This window comes from Stylophora pistillata, chromosome 5 (genome assembly GCF_964205215.1).
Source record: "Stylophora pistillata chromosome 5, jaStyPist1.2, whole genome shotgun sequence".
Lineage (NCBI taxonomy): Eukaryota > Metazoa > Cnidaria > Anthozoa > Scleractinia > Pocilloporidae > Stylophora > Stylophora pistillata.
Genome location: NC_142523.1, coordinates 34676881 through 34691445, shown reverse-complemented (window position 1 = coordinate 34691445; position 14565 = coordinate 34676881). Strand labels below are relative to the sequence as shown.

General features: G+C 37.3%; 1 protein-coding gene across 2 annotated transcripts; it reads left to right on the top strand.

Annotated features, from left to right (window-relative positions):
- Positions 1 to 1637: 1637 nt before the first annotated feature.
- LOC148731627 (sorting nexin-6-like) lies at positions 1638 to 12488 on the top strand. 2 transcript variants are annotated; one of them, XM_088759366.1, is made up of 13 exons: positions 1638 to 1918; positions 3498 to 3580; positions 5249 to 5353; positions 6079 to 6154; positions 6805 to 6888; positions 7449 to 7523; positions 8252 to 8282; positions 9152 to 9236; positions 10147 to 10186; positions 10595 to 10681; positions 11234 to 11323; positions 11522 to 11587; positions 11671 to 12488. In XM_088759366.1, exons 3-13 carry the CDS (start codon positions 5343 to 5345, stop codon positions 11806 to 11808), a joined length of 783 nt encoding a protein of 260 aa, XP_088615492.1. In that variant the 5' UTR covers positions 1638 to 1918; positions 3498 to 3580; positions 5249 to 5342; the 3' UTR covers positions 11809 to 12488. The 2 variants fall into 2 exon arrangements, with proteins under 2 accessions (XP_088615492.1, XP_088615493.1); XM_088759367.1 differs by lacking the exon at positions 1638 to 1918 and adding an exon at positions 2426 to 2743.
- The last annotated feature ends 2077 nt before the right edge of the window (positions 12489 to 14565 follow it).

The window sequence follows — 14565 nt, the reverse complement described above, 5'->3', positions numbered from 1 at the left end:
GCATCTAGGAGGGCCAGTCTGAGCCGTTGTTGTCGAACGAAGTGAGTAAGTGTGCAACGTGGAACTTGGCGCCCTGCGGCCATCCTCGGAGACCCAGGGCTGTGAGTCGATTTCAAGTAAGGGCAGAAGAACCCCTGGGGACATTGTCTCACAAGACTAGTTCCAAACGGTCGCAGTCGTTCTGGCATCTGATTGGTGCCAGAAAATCTTTGTGTTTTTCTGCCCAATAAGAGTCAAGTGTCCTTTCGTGTGTTTCAACACGCACATATACAGCAAGCTCTGTTGCTCGCTATGTTTGTTTCGGCCGTGCGAGGAAGCTTTGCCCGAGGTGAAAAGTTTCAGTCTCAGCACACAATGTAAGAGACATCGATCAGATTGTCCGCGAAATCTTACCGGAAATTATTATGAATACTTTCGCAGATATCACAAGAGAACGCGTTTAAAAGTTTGCGAGGTTCGTATAAAACATAATGGTTGCAAGCATTGATATGTCGTTTTAAACGTTAGATGAGATGTAAGCCTAAATCTCTCAAGATTTTTTGTATAATTTGCTGTAAGTGAAACTTTTCCAATCCCGTGAAGCTATTTCGTCGCACGGGCCACGCAGGAATGTCGAGCAACTGGCGCTTACACAACTTTTTGTGCACGCCCGGCCAAAATCTACTGTAATCTTCGCTTGAAAAAAAAAAAAAAAGATAAAAGTGGAAACTTTTGTTTATTAGATGTGGGTAACAGATAACCCTGTACTAAGCTGACATTTACAATAAAGGAAGCCCGCCCTTTCCATCCAATATTTCTTGGTCTTTGGTTTTTTTTTTTCCCCAATGAAAGCAGCATCGATTCCCAATGATCAAAGGTATTTAACTTGGTCTTCAACAATCGACAAAAGAGGTGAAATGACAATGACCAAGAGACTAGAAGAGAATCCGTGGCCTTTCGAGCTCAAGAATTTGAACACTCTACACAGCAGTTGAAAGATTAAACTTTTTCCAAACCCCTTCGGTAACTGTCCGAAAACATATCTCCTTTCCACGATGTTCTCGATGATTAGTTTTTGTTCAGATTTTAATTAGCTAACCGAAAACACAGCTAAGCTTTCTTTAAGCGCTTGCTGGAGGTCGTCCACGTACTTAACGTTCTCTGCAACTTGGCCATATTGCGAAAGACTTTACTACAAAGCAACGATTAGAATTTGGCGCGCACAGAAAGCTAAGTAAGCGTAAGCGCCAGTTGCTTGACATACCTGCGTGCTTTCGTCGCCCGTGCGACGAAATAACTTCACGGGATTGGAAAAGTTTCAGTCACAACAAATTGTACAAACAATCTTGAAAGATTTAGGCTTACATCTCATCTAACGTTTAAAGCGACATATCAATGCCTGCAGCCATTATGTTTTACGCGAACCTCGCAAACTTTTAAACACGTTCTCTTGTGATACCTGCGAAAGTATTCAGTATAATTTCCGGTACGATTTCGCGGACAATCTGATCGATATCTCTTACATTGTGTGCTGAGACTGAAACTTTTCACCTCGGGCAAAGCTTCGTCGCACGGCCCAAACAAACTTTGCGAGCAACAGAGCTTGTTGTTTATGTGCGTGTTAAAACACACGAAAGGACTCCAAAGGACACTTCACTCTGATTGGGCAGAAAAACACAAAGATTTTCTGGCACCAATCAGATGCCAGAACGACTGCGACCGTTTGGAACTAGTCTTCTAAGACAATGTCCCCAGGGGCTCTTCTGCCCTTAACTTGAAATCGACTCACAGCCCCTGGGTCTCCGAGGATGCCCTGCGGCTTGATCCCTGGTAGACGAAAAACATGACGTTGGATGCTGAAGACCAAAAGCGCTTGAAGGTCGCTGACTGGATCATCATCGCGATCTATTTTTTGGCTTGCATGATCGTGGGACTTTGGGTAAGTTATAAAAAAAAAAAATTGTAGTTCATTTAATTCGATCGGTTGTAAACCCACGCAAGGTTGTTTGCAACTTACGCTTTGCGCCTCCGTGCGTCAAACTACGAGTGGAGCGGAGGGATCTTTAACAAAGAATTTTAGAATCTACGGCAAATGTTATATTGTAGGAGACGATGTGTTTACCAGACTTTGTTACTATGAAAGGTGCTTTATCGAAAAAGACGAACTCCAGAATGCAGACACAGCCTGAACTCTAGATGTGGACAAAAGCATCGTACTCACCTTCTCAAATCCTATTTGCCATGGCCTCCAGAAACAAAAATTCTCATCAGCCATCTGCCAGGGTGGTTTTAATATATTTTAAGTTTCGCTCTCCCAGCATTCTTAAAAATCGACAGGAAAAGTTTTAAAATACAATTGTCTGTTTTTGTAGACTTTGGTGTCTGGAACGTGGCCGTCATTTTATCCCTAAATAGACTTAGGCGAAGCCGTACTGCGATAAATGCGTGCAAAGATTTGCCTTTTTTGATCCTTTATTTAACTTTCGTATGAATACAACATGTGAACGCCGTCATCTTGCCAGTGTGTATATCGTGAGCTTCTCTCAGTAATATTTCGTGCTTCAACGCGATAGCAGTCTATAAATAAATGACACTAACAGCATTAATTTTACAAGATTGACAGGTTTTTGATAGAGCTCGGTTGATCTTTAACTTTTCTGCAACGGAGCACTGTTGCGCTCATTCGTTCCTAGCATCTTTGAAGTTATTTTTCCCGTGAAACGAACCCCAGTCATGGATCCCTGATTCGGTTGTGTTGGAAACTGTGAGTCAATATTATTGAGGAAGGCAATTGTTTTTTTTGTCATTATGTACAAAGCCTTGCTCATTGGTATGCAGAGTTCTGTGATTGTCAGTCATCTGAAATATGTGCCAGCTTGGTGTATGCAAATTGCAAACTCTTTGGAGTTTACAAGAACAATATATTTGTGTTTGTATTTTGTTGGCAAAATTTTTCATAACAGACTGTATTTGAAGTAATCAGAAAAGTCCCTTGGCAACATAGTACGTTAGAGTATGCTTTGCACCCTTTCTTGACCCCGTAACACACTAAGCTATATTTCAACCTTGGGAATGTTCATAACAATAATTATATTCTCATTGAAGGGAATAAATGTTTGGCTTTGTTTCTATATTTTGGAAGGTTTTTACCTCTCAAAGTTATTGTTTTGACCTTTTGAAACCTCCACAATATAACTGTTCTTAAGAACATCTGGAGTTGTGTCTTGAAAGTGGAATCAGAAATATTTTGTTGATTTAAAGCAGTTTTACCTGTCATCCATCATGCCACATTCTGAACATATTTTTTGTAATTAATTGGTCTAGATAACTTCAAAACTTTTTTCCTTTATGAAGAAATTGAGTGTTGCTGAATCAGACATCTTGCTAGAAATAACATGATTAGAAACTGTCACAATATTCATGTTTATGCATTATTGACCAAGTGTGAGGTTGAATATCGACTGCCGCTTTTAGGACTCCATCACCATTTATTTTCCTTTTTTTTTTTTTTTTTTCAGCCTAAGTTCCGAAAACAGAGGGGGCCAGAGATGAAACTGCGGAAACATACTTTTTGGCCGGAAGATCCATGATGTGGTGGGCGGTAAGTTCTTTTGTAACCTTTTACATCCTACATGCATACAAACTCTTTATACTGTTTTTTACACTTTCCTAAGCAGGGTTCTTGGTAAAGTTTTTCAAAGAAGGTCAAAAATAAGAAATAGTAGATAACTGTTACCTTCCCCCGTGTTTGGGGTGTGTGGGCCGCATAGGCTCCCGTCGGGGTCTAGGTTTCTCAATAAATACAGGGCCTTTTCACTTGGCCGTGAGGAGAATGGAATGGAAAACATGTGGGAGGTCATTTCACGAGGTGACTGCGAGAGACGAATTTGGTCAAAAAAGCAGGATTTCTTTAACATATGGTGTATTTTCAAACTGGCAACATGTGATAGATATCTTTACAACATTGGTTGGAAGGAGAAAAGAGATATTTTTCAAAAAAATTAAAAAATCGTTGGATAGTTTCTGTAAATAATTATTTCAGTCCCGGGTCTCAGTGAAATAGCCGATAACATTACTTGAATAGCCGGTAGAAATAACTGGTTACCGGCTCTTAACAAGAGCCCTGCCCAAGGTGCTGGTAAGGAGAATTTTTTCAACAGTCAAGAACTTCTCTTGATAATGATCATTTGGCTTATTGTTATGGGCCCAGTTGTTCGATAGCCAATTAGTGTTAATCCAGGATTAAATTTGAATCCGGGTTTCTATATTTCTCTGTTCAAAAGCTGATTTGGGATAACTTTCCCAGTTCTTTTTAGAGTACTATTCAATCATCAAATTGTAGAAAAATGGAATGAAACTGAATTTTCCTTCAAACCTTTCAGATCTGATATCAAATTTCACACTAACCCTGGGTTATCTTAACCAAGCTTTGAACAACTGCCCCATGGTCTTCATGATGTGTGGTATGGGTGTGTATTGTTGGGAGAAATTAGATGGCAGTCACTCATGTGGTTTAAGGGTCAACAATAAAAAATGAGATAAGAAGCTGTACTCCTTTTCTTTTGATCTCAGCCACACTCAGGCTTAAAGCATTTCTTCTGTAACTTTGATTGGCTGGTTAAACAAAGTAATTCACTGTGTTCTGTGGATGGTACTTGGGACAAAATCGCAAGTTAGAATTTGTCAGGGAATCTTAGATTTCCTAAGATTTAATTCTTTATTTTTTTTTTTATACCAGAGAGAAGGAGGTGGGGGGGGGGGGTTGGGTGTAAATTGTAAATTGTATAGTTATTAACCTCTTAGAAAATGCTTTTATGGTCAGTTTGCTTTCCGTCAAGATTTAGATCCTGATTTCTCAATCCTTGGTGGTCTGAAACCCCATTCCATGTAATCAGAACTGAAGCTGGCTTTCTTTTCCTTTCTCCTCCAAACCATGTGATTATTTCCTGATTATTCCCAAAGTCCTCCCTATCATTTTTATTGCTTAACCCTAAGATTTTATCCTTTGGTTTCTCAAAACAATCATGATTTAATTCCAAAAATGGCCTTGACACATAATAAGACCCATATTTTTTTTTTTTTTTTGATCTTTTTAGAATTTAGAATTGACTGTTTTTCCACCAACCCATTTTAAAAATATGTTATTTTCATATTTGGATTGACATGCAATAGATATAAAACCATGCTCTTGTGCCTCCTTATAAATGCACTTTGATTTTATTACAGCTCTTTTCTTAGACTGAAATCCTGTTTCCCAATTGTATTCCAGGTTGGGCCCAGTCTTTCTGCCAGTAACATTGGCAGTGAGCACTTTGTTGGATTGGCTGGCTCTGGGGCTGCCACAGGGATTGGTGTTGTGTCGTATGAATGGCAGGTAGCTCTTAAAATAGTTTTGATTTGTCGTTCAGAGGTTAATGTTCAATTGCAGCTGTTTGTAGGAATTGTATTGTGTTTTCTGAGCTTGTAATGCTGCAGTAATTGGCAGGGGCTTCATTAATGTTTTCTGCAGGAGGTCAACTGGTTTTCAGAGGCGGGTGAAACTCTTTGAACTGAACTTCTTTATAAGATAAACTTTACTCCAAACCGTCAAATCAGTTGGGCAAAACCGTCCTCACAACCGGTCAATTTTCCCGGTGCCTGGCCCTTCATGAAACCCCTGAGTTGAATATGGCTCTTCAACTGGAAATACATGTATTCATTTACATGTTAATGGGAAGTAGTAAAATGGGTCTTAACTCTCACAGCTTAGGAAGCAATTGACTCGGAGAAATTTTGTAAAAGTCTTTGTGGCAGGGATATTGGTAAGTCTTGAAATGTTAGCATGAGTGATTGGAAAGGAATTAAAGGGCCGATAAAATAATTTATAAATTTATAAACAGACAAAACAAAACAAAACAGACAAAAGTGTGAATAGATGTACAATGTAGGCATAGACTGTGCATGTAACTATCTGTCAAATAGCAAAAATAACAAATATTGAAGTAGGGAAAGAATGATGGAGTAAATGAGCAAATAACAGAGCACTTGAGTGAAGTTGGGAGAAAAATTGAATAAAAATTAGGATATATAATTGTTGATATTTTTTTGTGTGTCATTCAGATTTCTTCAACTTGTTGTTGCCCACCCAGCCTTTTCAAAAGATGAAGATTTGCAAAAGTTTCTGAAAGAGGAAAATGTGAGTTTAAGTAAAATAATTACCAAAGATACTCTGACAGGTGTTTGGTGGAGATATCTGTGAACATGAGGGTTGTTGTCCTCATGTTAATCAACAATCATACCATGGCAAAATGAAGCCTAGTATAAACTCTGAGAGGTGCATGTTTATCCTACAATTGACAAGTGGAGTTTTCATCTCATTGGTCATGAGGTTTTAATGCTAGAAAAAGACATATTAGTTTAGGTTCTCTTTTAAGAGGGGCTTGTTGTATGTGAATAGTAGTGGAGCCATTGTTAAGGGAGTATTGTTTAGTAGAATCTTAAAAACAAAGTGCAACACTGTACAGGAGAAGAAGAAGTGAAAGTTGGGGTACAAGGGGTATATTCGGTATGCTACATATTCCAGAATATTGCCATTTCGACGGTACTGTGTCAATAATTTTCTCCCTGATTGTATATACAGTTTGTATATGCCTGGATGATTTTTTGTTGCAATATGTCTGTTGCAACTTGGCAAAATGAAGTTTGATAATCATGATTCAACTCCTTGCTCTGAGCAATTAACTGTGGCTTTTCAACTAAGAGACCAGCACGCCAAGTAACAGTTCAGCCATGGTGTCTCTCATGCTCTCTAGAAGTATAAACACTTTTTTTTTAATTCTTACATAGCCGCCAGCTAGGAGCAAAGTGAAAAAAGGTCTTATGACAAGTTTATCGCGAGCTGTGGATGATTTTAGACATCATAGTCACAAGGTAAAAAAAATTTTTAAATTGGGTTAATTTCTTCTTTAAATGTTTTCTTGTTTTAATTGTTTTGATTTTTTCATTTAAAGTTTTAATTTATTATTTTACTGGATTATCTTTATAATTGTAAACATAGAGTATATATCCCATGCAGGGTTGTGAATTATGAATTGTAATTTGTGTTGTGGAACAGAGAGATAGTTCTTAAATTAAACTGGTGAATAGCCCCGGGATGCTTATGTATAACAAGTCTGTAAGCTTTACAATTACAAAAGTTTGGCCTTTGTTAATGAACAATATCGAACAGTGATCAAGTGTCAATCTCGCCACATGTGAAAATCAACCTTCAATGCAATTCACAAATGCAAGTTTGTAATACTCAAAACTCACATCATAGTATTTAACAGTGGCATTGTGTGTCACTACAATGCAAACCATTGGACTATTGCACTTGCAAGGAATGAGGAAAGACTTGAATGAAACAAGATACATCTCGAGAGAAACGAGATACATCTCTCAAGAAAGTTGTAACTTACTTTTGAGCAGTACTGTACATTCCTCTTGGTCAGGATCTTGATGAAGAATTTCAGAAGAAAAGAGATAATGTGGAAGAGTACACACCACTTATCAAGGAGACATATGGGGTCAGTAATAGTAAGAAATAAATATACCAACTGAAAATTTACCCAAGAGGTTCATTATAATTTATTAGTCAGAATGAATATCATTTGGAAGATTCGGCTGGTTCACCCTTTCCATTCCAGATCTCAATTGGAATTCTCCTGAATGTCTGTAAAACAATTCTTGTGATATTACCGTAGTTAAGAAAATTTGGTATTGGATCAGCGGTTAATTTCCTAATAGATATTATTCTCCATTCTCGTCACTTGTCTGCTTGATTTTGTATAATGACTTTGTAAGGAGAAATTGTGTTTTGGTCACTCACGGGAGTTGAAGGGCTGTTGGCGTTAAGGCTTGTCTCCTACTAAGTCAGTCTGGGCTTGGATGCTCTGCATCCTCTGCGGCTTGTGGTTAAAGGATGGAGTTCATGTACATGTACATGTATGTTGTTTGTTTGCTCTGAGGGTCTTTGAGGGGAAAAAAAGGAATTCTTAAATGCCAATTCTGCAGGAAATTGTGTTTGAAAAGCCACAATGTGTAGATTTGTAAATTCCACTATTTTTTCCAATAATGAAATAAACAATTAATATATGGTTTTGTAAATTTGGTTGTGCACCAAACAGCACCTTTGATAATTAAGAGTGTGGTTTAATTTAGAGGAAAGTCAGGTTTTGGATTTTGGTTCAAAGTAGAGTTATCAATATGCAGATTCCTTCAATTAAAATGTGTTTTTCTTTATGTTTTTTTGTAGAACTTTACCAAAATGGTACACAGTCAGCAACGTATGTAGCAATGTTTCTTTTCTGCAATGTGTAATCTGTGTTATTCATTTGTCAGTTAGTCGGAAATAGTGAATTTCACCCTGAAATGTCATTTTAATTAATGGTCCAGTCTGATGAATTTAAAAAGAAAGAATGGCAAAAACCTTGATATCAAATGAACATCCATGTGAAAATATCCAACTATGCTTTGTAGAGTACAAATAATGCCCAAAACGAGTACAATTATCTTGCAGTATTTGTACCCCAGAGAACCGGTTAGAAAGGTTTTCTTGCATTGCACAAGCGATAAATTGGATTGAAGTTATCAAAAACAATGGCAGACAATTTATATTATTTTTCTGATGACGAAGAGTCCGAGTGGCTGGCAAATATTGTCTGAAGTTTATTAGATAAATTGAATGAAGAAAAGCATGTAGAGAATGATGAAATTTCATCATTTATTGAAGAAAATAGAAACAGCAACACAACAACCTGCCATTTCTGTTCCACTTATCATACTTCTGTATTGTGCTCCCCGTAAATAATTATCTTGGAAACTCACCCGCACTGAAATGCCACATTGGCATGTTGAATAATAAACCTATTATTAAACGTTTTGTTGGGTAGTATCGCTGAGTATTGTAACTCATTGTTTGTATTTTGACTTTCCCTATGGGCTCTTCAAAATACAGCACAACTTGTAAACATACTCAGCAATACTACAGAACAAAACATTTTATTAAGATATATGTATTTGGATGTTGCATAATGGTTATTATGGTTCTTAATAATGTATAAAAATGTTTGATGATTTATGATGACAATTTTACCATGGTATAATAATATTCATGGGTAGGTATGGTCATTTTGAATTTCTTTGTCAACTTCAGGTGTTGCATTAGCAGTGAATGATTTTAGCTCTGGCCTCATGACGGCATCTGCTAGTGATGATAATAGCACCAAGGAATTGAAAGGGTTTGTAGTTCTATGCCTGAAGTTACCAAATAACTGTTTATATATATTTTATATTTACTTATTATTAAAAACTAGATCATTGGATAATGCAGTTTAAGACTTTTCATTGGCTTAGCCATTATGGTACATGAGCCAATATACCATAATCTCATATCTGTACTTTGTAACATCTGGTTTCTTCTTACAAATAAAGTCATGAAGATTTGTCTAATATCTTGGGAGCATTTTTTTTAATAAAACAATTATTCTACTCGCGCTTGTTGCATATGAGATGATTATGGCCAACTTGGTGCTACACGCCTCATTGGCTATCTATCATCTCATATCCAACGCGCGCTCGTGAAATAATTGCTAAATAATTATATATTTTTGTTTCATATTTTCTAATATTTAACTCTTGTGGCCAACTTCCAATGCAAGCAATAGTGGACCAGACATGGTTTGGCTGATTTTTTTTCTGAAACAAATACACAAATAATCACTGTTTTGCCACAATTCATGTACTGCCTTGTAGTTCTGGTCACTCCAACCATCTTGTAATAACTGACAATGAGAGGGAAAATGTTTCTGTGAATGGTGAAATCAGCCCACAATGCTCATCCTGCCAGAGCTTATATCCCATAATGCAGTACTGGCTTGAAAATTATGTATAGATCCATTGTGGAAGTGTTAAGCCTGATCTACAATAGAAATTCTCCCTACAGCATCACAGCTGAATATTGTATGAAGGTTCAAGGAGAATAAAGGAATTGAACAAATATCAAAGGAGCTCTTGATTGTTGAACAAATTCTTGTTCATACAAGAGAAAATTTACAGAGAACATTATTTAGAATATACAATTTACATTTAGTGGATGTTAGGGTTAGATGAAGTGCCAGTTTTTTTTAAGTTTACTCATTACTTTTTCAGGAGCTTTGTGACTTTTTCAAGCGCTCTAAATGGTGTTAAGGTATGGAAGCCTTTTCTTAGGTGAAGGCTGATAGTTTCTAGAGAAACTGTTTGGGGCTGCATCAGTGGGGGTAACGAAATAATTTCGATATATCAACAAAGTTGAAATGGTAAATTGGTCACCATTACGATTATAAAAGCTGACATTTCGAGGGCTAGCCCTTTGTCGGAGAGAATAGAGGAATTGTGGGTTGTGTGTGCTTTTAAAGGCAGAAAATGGAGCTACATGATTGGTGGGAACATGGCAACGAGAAAAACAAGAATAAATTAGTGGAATGAAAAGCATTTGTTGATACCTGCTGATACCTTTTTATAGGTAATCTGTTACCCTTGATAGAAGTGTTCCTCAATTCCAGAATTTTAATCAGTTTTGTTTTGTTTTTGTCTTTGTGTCTGATCTTTTCTTTAGGAATCACTGGATGTTATGTCCACTAATGATGACAACACTCTAGGTTTTACTTTAGAACTTTATTCCAGATACATGGATGCTGCCAAGGTTTGTGAAATGTTTTTAGAAAACTTGAGTATAATTTTTCAGGGGGTGGAGTTTGGTGGTGGGGGCAGGGTTGGGGAAGGTGATAAACATTTTTTTCTTTGGGGTGGGCTGGGACAAAAAGCATGGTCATGTTGTGAATAAGAGGACTGGGCTCTACCTCTCTGTCTCTAGCACCTTCAGTGTATTCTATTCATGGGTAAGAAAGATTAAAACTGTAAAGAACAGAACTGTTGTATTGTATACCCTCAGGAGTTAAGGGCATTTTATTTTTGTATTGCTCTGCTGTCTAGTAATGGAGGGGAAAATTTGTAAACAAAGGCTGAAATGGTGGAGCGGAGATGTGAACTTACTTCACCAGTTTTTAAGAACAAAGCTTAGTGGAAGAATTGACTTTGGAACCACCAATAGAGCTGAAATTTGGGGCTTCGGGATGCCAACTGCAACACCTCAACTTTTAACCCTTTTGTTACTTGGTTATTCCCTTTTTTACAGTCCCAAGATAAACATTTTAACTTTCTCATGCATTTATTTCATCCATTTCCCACCCTGTAGGAGATGCTTTTCCGTCGTACTTGTAAACTGGTAGAGTTTGAGAATGCAACAAAAGCATTGGAAAAAGCCAAACTTAAGAACCAAGAAGCGGTAAGATTCTGACAAACTTGTGTTTTGCACGTGATATACATTCCTTTAGTACTTTTCCCCTTGTTCATATAAGGATGCACTTATACTTGCAATAGACATTAGATATATCATTGAAGGTCTTGTCGAGGTTCTGAAGAATCATGTCGAATGCTAGAATGGAAGATTACCAAATTGTTTTTGTGCATTTTCTATCATCAGCTTCAAAAAGCCAAAGAAGATGCAGAGGAAGCATATAATTCAATTTCAGAAGCTGTAAAGAAAGAGGTAAATAACAATACCAGTAATAATGGGCAGTATTTTTTATTTAACTGATCTTAATTTTTGTTGGTTTTTTTTTTTTAATGCAGATGATCCGTTACAATAGGCAAAGGGTTTTGAGCCTGCAAGCAAGTCTTATCCAGTACGCTGAATCGCGGTTAAAGAATGGAAGAGATACGTACGCCATATTAGCCAAACTACTGAATGACATGAAAAAATCTGTGTAATTAAGAAGCATGAAGAAAATAGACGACCCCATGAATTTAGGTGGCCAAAATTTATGGCTCACTTTCTGTATGACATTAGATTATTTCAATTTAATGCTGATAAGACAAAAATAATTCTTTAGAATGACACCAGGGTGTTTCAGGCATTGGCCTGTTCCAGGCATTCAGTCGGTAAAATAGAGCGAAGATTGGAACTGAAAAGTGAAAAAGAGAGGGAGGCCTGGGTCAGGTTCATTAAGCGACTCGACCCAAACCTCCCTCGCTTTTTCACTTAAAGCAGAGGCTTTAAGAGCGCTGTTTATTATTATGTTTCCTTTTACAAACTGATTGTCCGGAACAGGTTCTTCAGGAAGTAATTGGCCAGAAATGGTGACAAAAATGTGGCAATGACTAAGAAATTAATCAGCAAATATTTCATCGCAGGAATAAATTTCTCAACTTTGTTAAGGATACCAGCCTTGAATGAAGGCTCCAGAAGATTTATTAAATACTTTTCACGGTGAATTTTTCACCTTTATGTTCTGTCATGCAGATCACATTAAAACTGAAAAGTAAATTTATTTCTCTACCTCCTCTTGTAAAAGGATATTTTTATTGATTCTAAATGAATGATTTTCAGATGTGCAATGTTTTCTATGTACTCTCGGACTAACTGACCCCATTAAAAAAAGAAAAAAATAGTTCTATTTCCAATCTTTTAAAAAGTGCCAACCAAAAATTGATTTCTTTTGTATTAGAAGGCCTAATAAAAGTTATTGGTTAGAGCGGTGGAAAGTTTCTGTTTAAATAACTTTTTAATTACCCGTAAGGAGTAGAATAAAAGGTCTTTTGTTGACTTCCTCTGCGAAGATACCGGTTAACGTGACCTTTAATTCCGGTGAAAAACTGCGTTTTCCGTTTATAAATATTTGTTTTAACGTATAATGGGCCACTTATAATAATATAGGCAGTGTGAAGTCGATGGACCTTTTAACTTTCGCCAACGAGCAAAGCGCTCCTGGAAAAAAAAAAGAACTTGTCAATCATGTCTATACATGTCAAACACTGCTGTAATAGGTTGGCTTGTCTTTGAAGCCCAAAACAATGAAACTTCCTAAATGACCCTCCCACTCCTAGCCCTATAACCTTACCCAACAAGTCAATCTTCTGTTTTATTTCTGATGAGATCACGCGCAGATCAGGTGTAAAAATAGACACTGTGTCATCAGGTATGTTTCGCAATAATCTTTAGTGGCTTTTGGTTTGGTGCCCTGTTCACCTTCGAAAGGAGTCTTGCTTTTTTTCTGGAGAAATACATCGATGCAAAGCTTCAATAGCTCCTGAAATCCTCAAAGAGGTAAGACTAGATCATTTGTAATCTAGATTGAGAAGCAACTAAGTGTCTGTATACAACAAGACTATAGCTCAGTGTACGAACCATTAAGAGTTTTGTCACAAATCCATGCTCGTGTGCGCGAAGTGTTATACTTAACGGTTCTATGAACGAATTTAGGCCTGCTCCATTTTCAACATTTACCAACAGCTAAGTCGATTTCATTTTGTAGAAAACAATTTGGGAATTTGTCCTTCATTCATTTCGCGAAGTATATATATCTTATTAGACGTTTTATTGTGAAGTATCGCTGAGTATTTTTACTCGTTATTTGTATTTTGACTCGCCCTACCGGCTCGTCAAAATGCGGCACAACTCGTAAAAATACTCAGCGATACTACACAACCAAATGTCTAATGAGTTATTTATTATCCAACACGCCAAACTGTTATTTCAGTGCGGGCGAATTTCGCGGATTTTATTTGCGGGGAGTGCGTGACAGAAGTATGCGAAGCGGAACGGAATTGGCGCGTTGTTGTGTTGCTGTTTCTATTTTCTTCATTAATGAAGAAATTTTCTGGTCGTCGAGCTGTTTTTCTTCGTTCGATTCATCTAATGAACTTGGACCTATATTTGCTAGCCATTTTGACTCTTCGTCGTCGGAAATATGATTCAAATTGTCCGCCCCTTGCTTATTTTTTTTTTTCGTAACCACAATTCAATTCTTCGCTCGCGTGATGCGTGAAAACCTGTTTAACCGGTACTACAATAGACGAGTACAAATACCGCGTGATATTTGTACTCGTCTATGGCGTTATTTGTACTCGTCTTGGTGTAGTTGGGTAATAAAGTCTCTTAACCGAACGGATGTACAGCGATTCTTTATTTGGTGAATGAAAAACCTCATCGCTTATTTCGCTTTGTTTTTTCCTCTGATGTAAATTGGAACGTTTCGATAGCAAGGAAACGGTCTGGAGTCTTTATTCTTCGTGCCAGCCCATCACGATCTAAAACGGCAGTGAAAAGATGATCAGATCAACAATAGTATTTAACAGCCTTACTGTGTTCCTCAAGGCACTGAAATGAGTCTCATTGGTAAGTACATTATGTCAGAGTGTAATTTAGTTGTTTCCGTAAAGGGCCAGGACTTGTCAATTATGAAATTTAAACTAAACATCTACCTGTCTTCGGACAACAACAAGAGCTACATGTCTTTGCTCTCGAGATTGATCACGAACGAAGATCGTTAAGTTTCTTGCCAATAAGCACGTTAGGTGTGTTTTGAAGATGGGAAGATTTTCGAATGTATGTTGTCTAAGGTAAAACCGTAGGAAGAAATTGACACAGACAACTCCGCAGTCGATTAAGATCTTCTCTGCTTCATCGTTTTCCAGACACGTTTCCCCCTAATTTTGTAACCCTATATTCTTTCAGCTGGCTCTACA

Coding starts and splice junctions, on each gene's coding strand:
- LOC148731627 (XM_088759366.1), top strand. Junction 6,155..6,804: donor AGTTTCTGAAAGAGGAAAAT/GTGAGTTTAAGT, acceptor ATTCTTACATAG/CCGCCAGCTAGGAGCAAAGT. Junction 8,283..9,151: donor AATGGTACACAGTCAGCAAC/GTATGTAGCAAT, acceptor TGTCAACTTCAG/GTGTTGCATTAGCAGTGAAT.